General features: G+C 39.5%; 1 protein-coding gene across 1 annotated transcript; it reads right to left on the bottom strand.

Moving 5' to 3' along the window:
* Window positions 1–118: 118 nt before the first annotated feature.
* PHALS_12936 (uncharacterized protein) lies at window positions 119–349 on the bottom strand (the record flags this gene model as incomplete). Its single annotated transcript, XM_024728589.1, has 2 exons — window positions 119–132; window positions 202–349. 2 exons carry the CDS (start codon window positions 347–349, stop codon window positions 119–121), a joined length of 162 nt encoding a protein of 53 aa, XP_024579051.1.
* Window positions 350–354: the final 5 nt, after the last annotated feature.

Genomic DNA, 354 nt, shown 5'->3' with positions numbered 1-354 from the left:
TGCGGAACATGTCGAAGACAGAATCCATTCCGCATGCAACATTGCCGTTAGCTAGAATACCAACTTTGGCACAGTGCTTAGTGTTCATTTGTATGGATAATATTCAGACGTAATCTTTTCATTTTAATAATACTGATTGGAAAAACAGTAATTGCGCTGCCTGCTCTCGGTGAATATACAGCAAGAACATCTTTTGCTAACGATACTTTTCTGTGACGTTTGACTCGAATGGCGAGTCGCGTTTACAGCCAATGTCTGGAAAGATCTGTTGCACTATATTCAATATATCCGAAGCAGACCATTCAGACTTCAATGTTAAAAAGACAAAGTTAATTGCCTCGGCTGGCATACATT

This window comes from Plasmopara halstedii, assembly GCF_900000015.1.
Source record: "Plasmopara halstedii genome assembly, contig: Scaffold_650, whole genome shotgun sequence".
NCBI classification, from domain to species: domain Eukaryota; phylum Oomycota; class Peronosporomycetes; order Peronosporales; family Peronosporaceae; genus Plasmopara; species Plasmopara halstedii.
The sequence above is the reverse complement of the archived record's forward strand: the minus strand, read 5'-3'. Positions and strand labels throughout refer to the sequence as shown.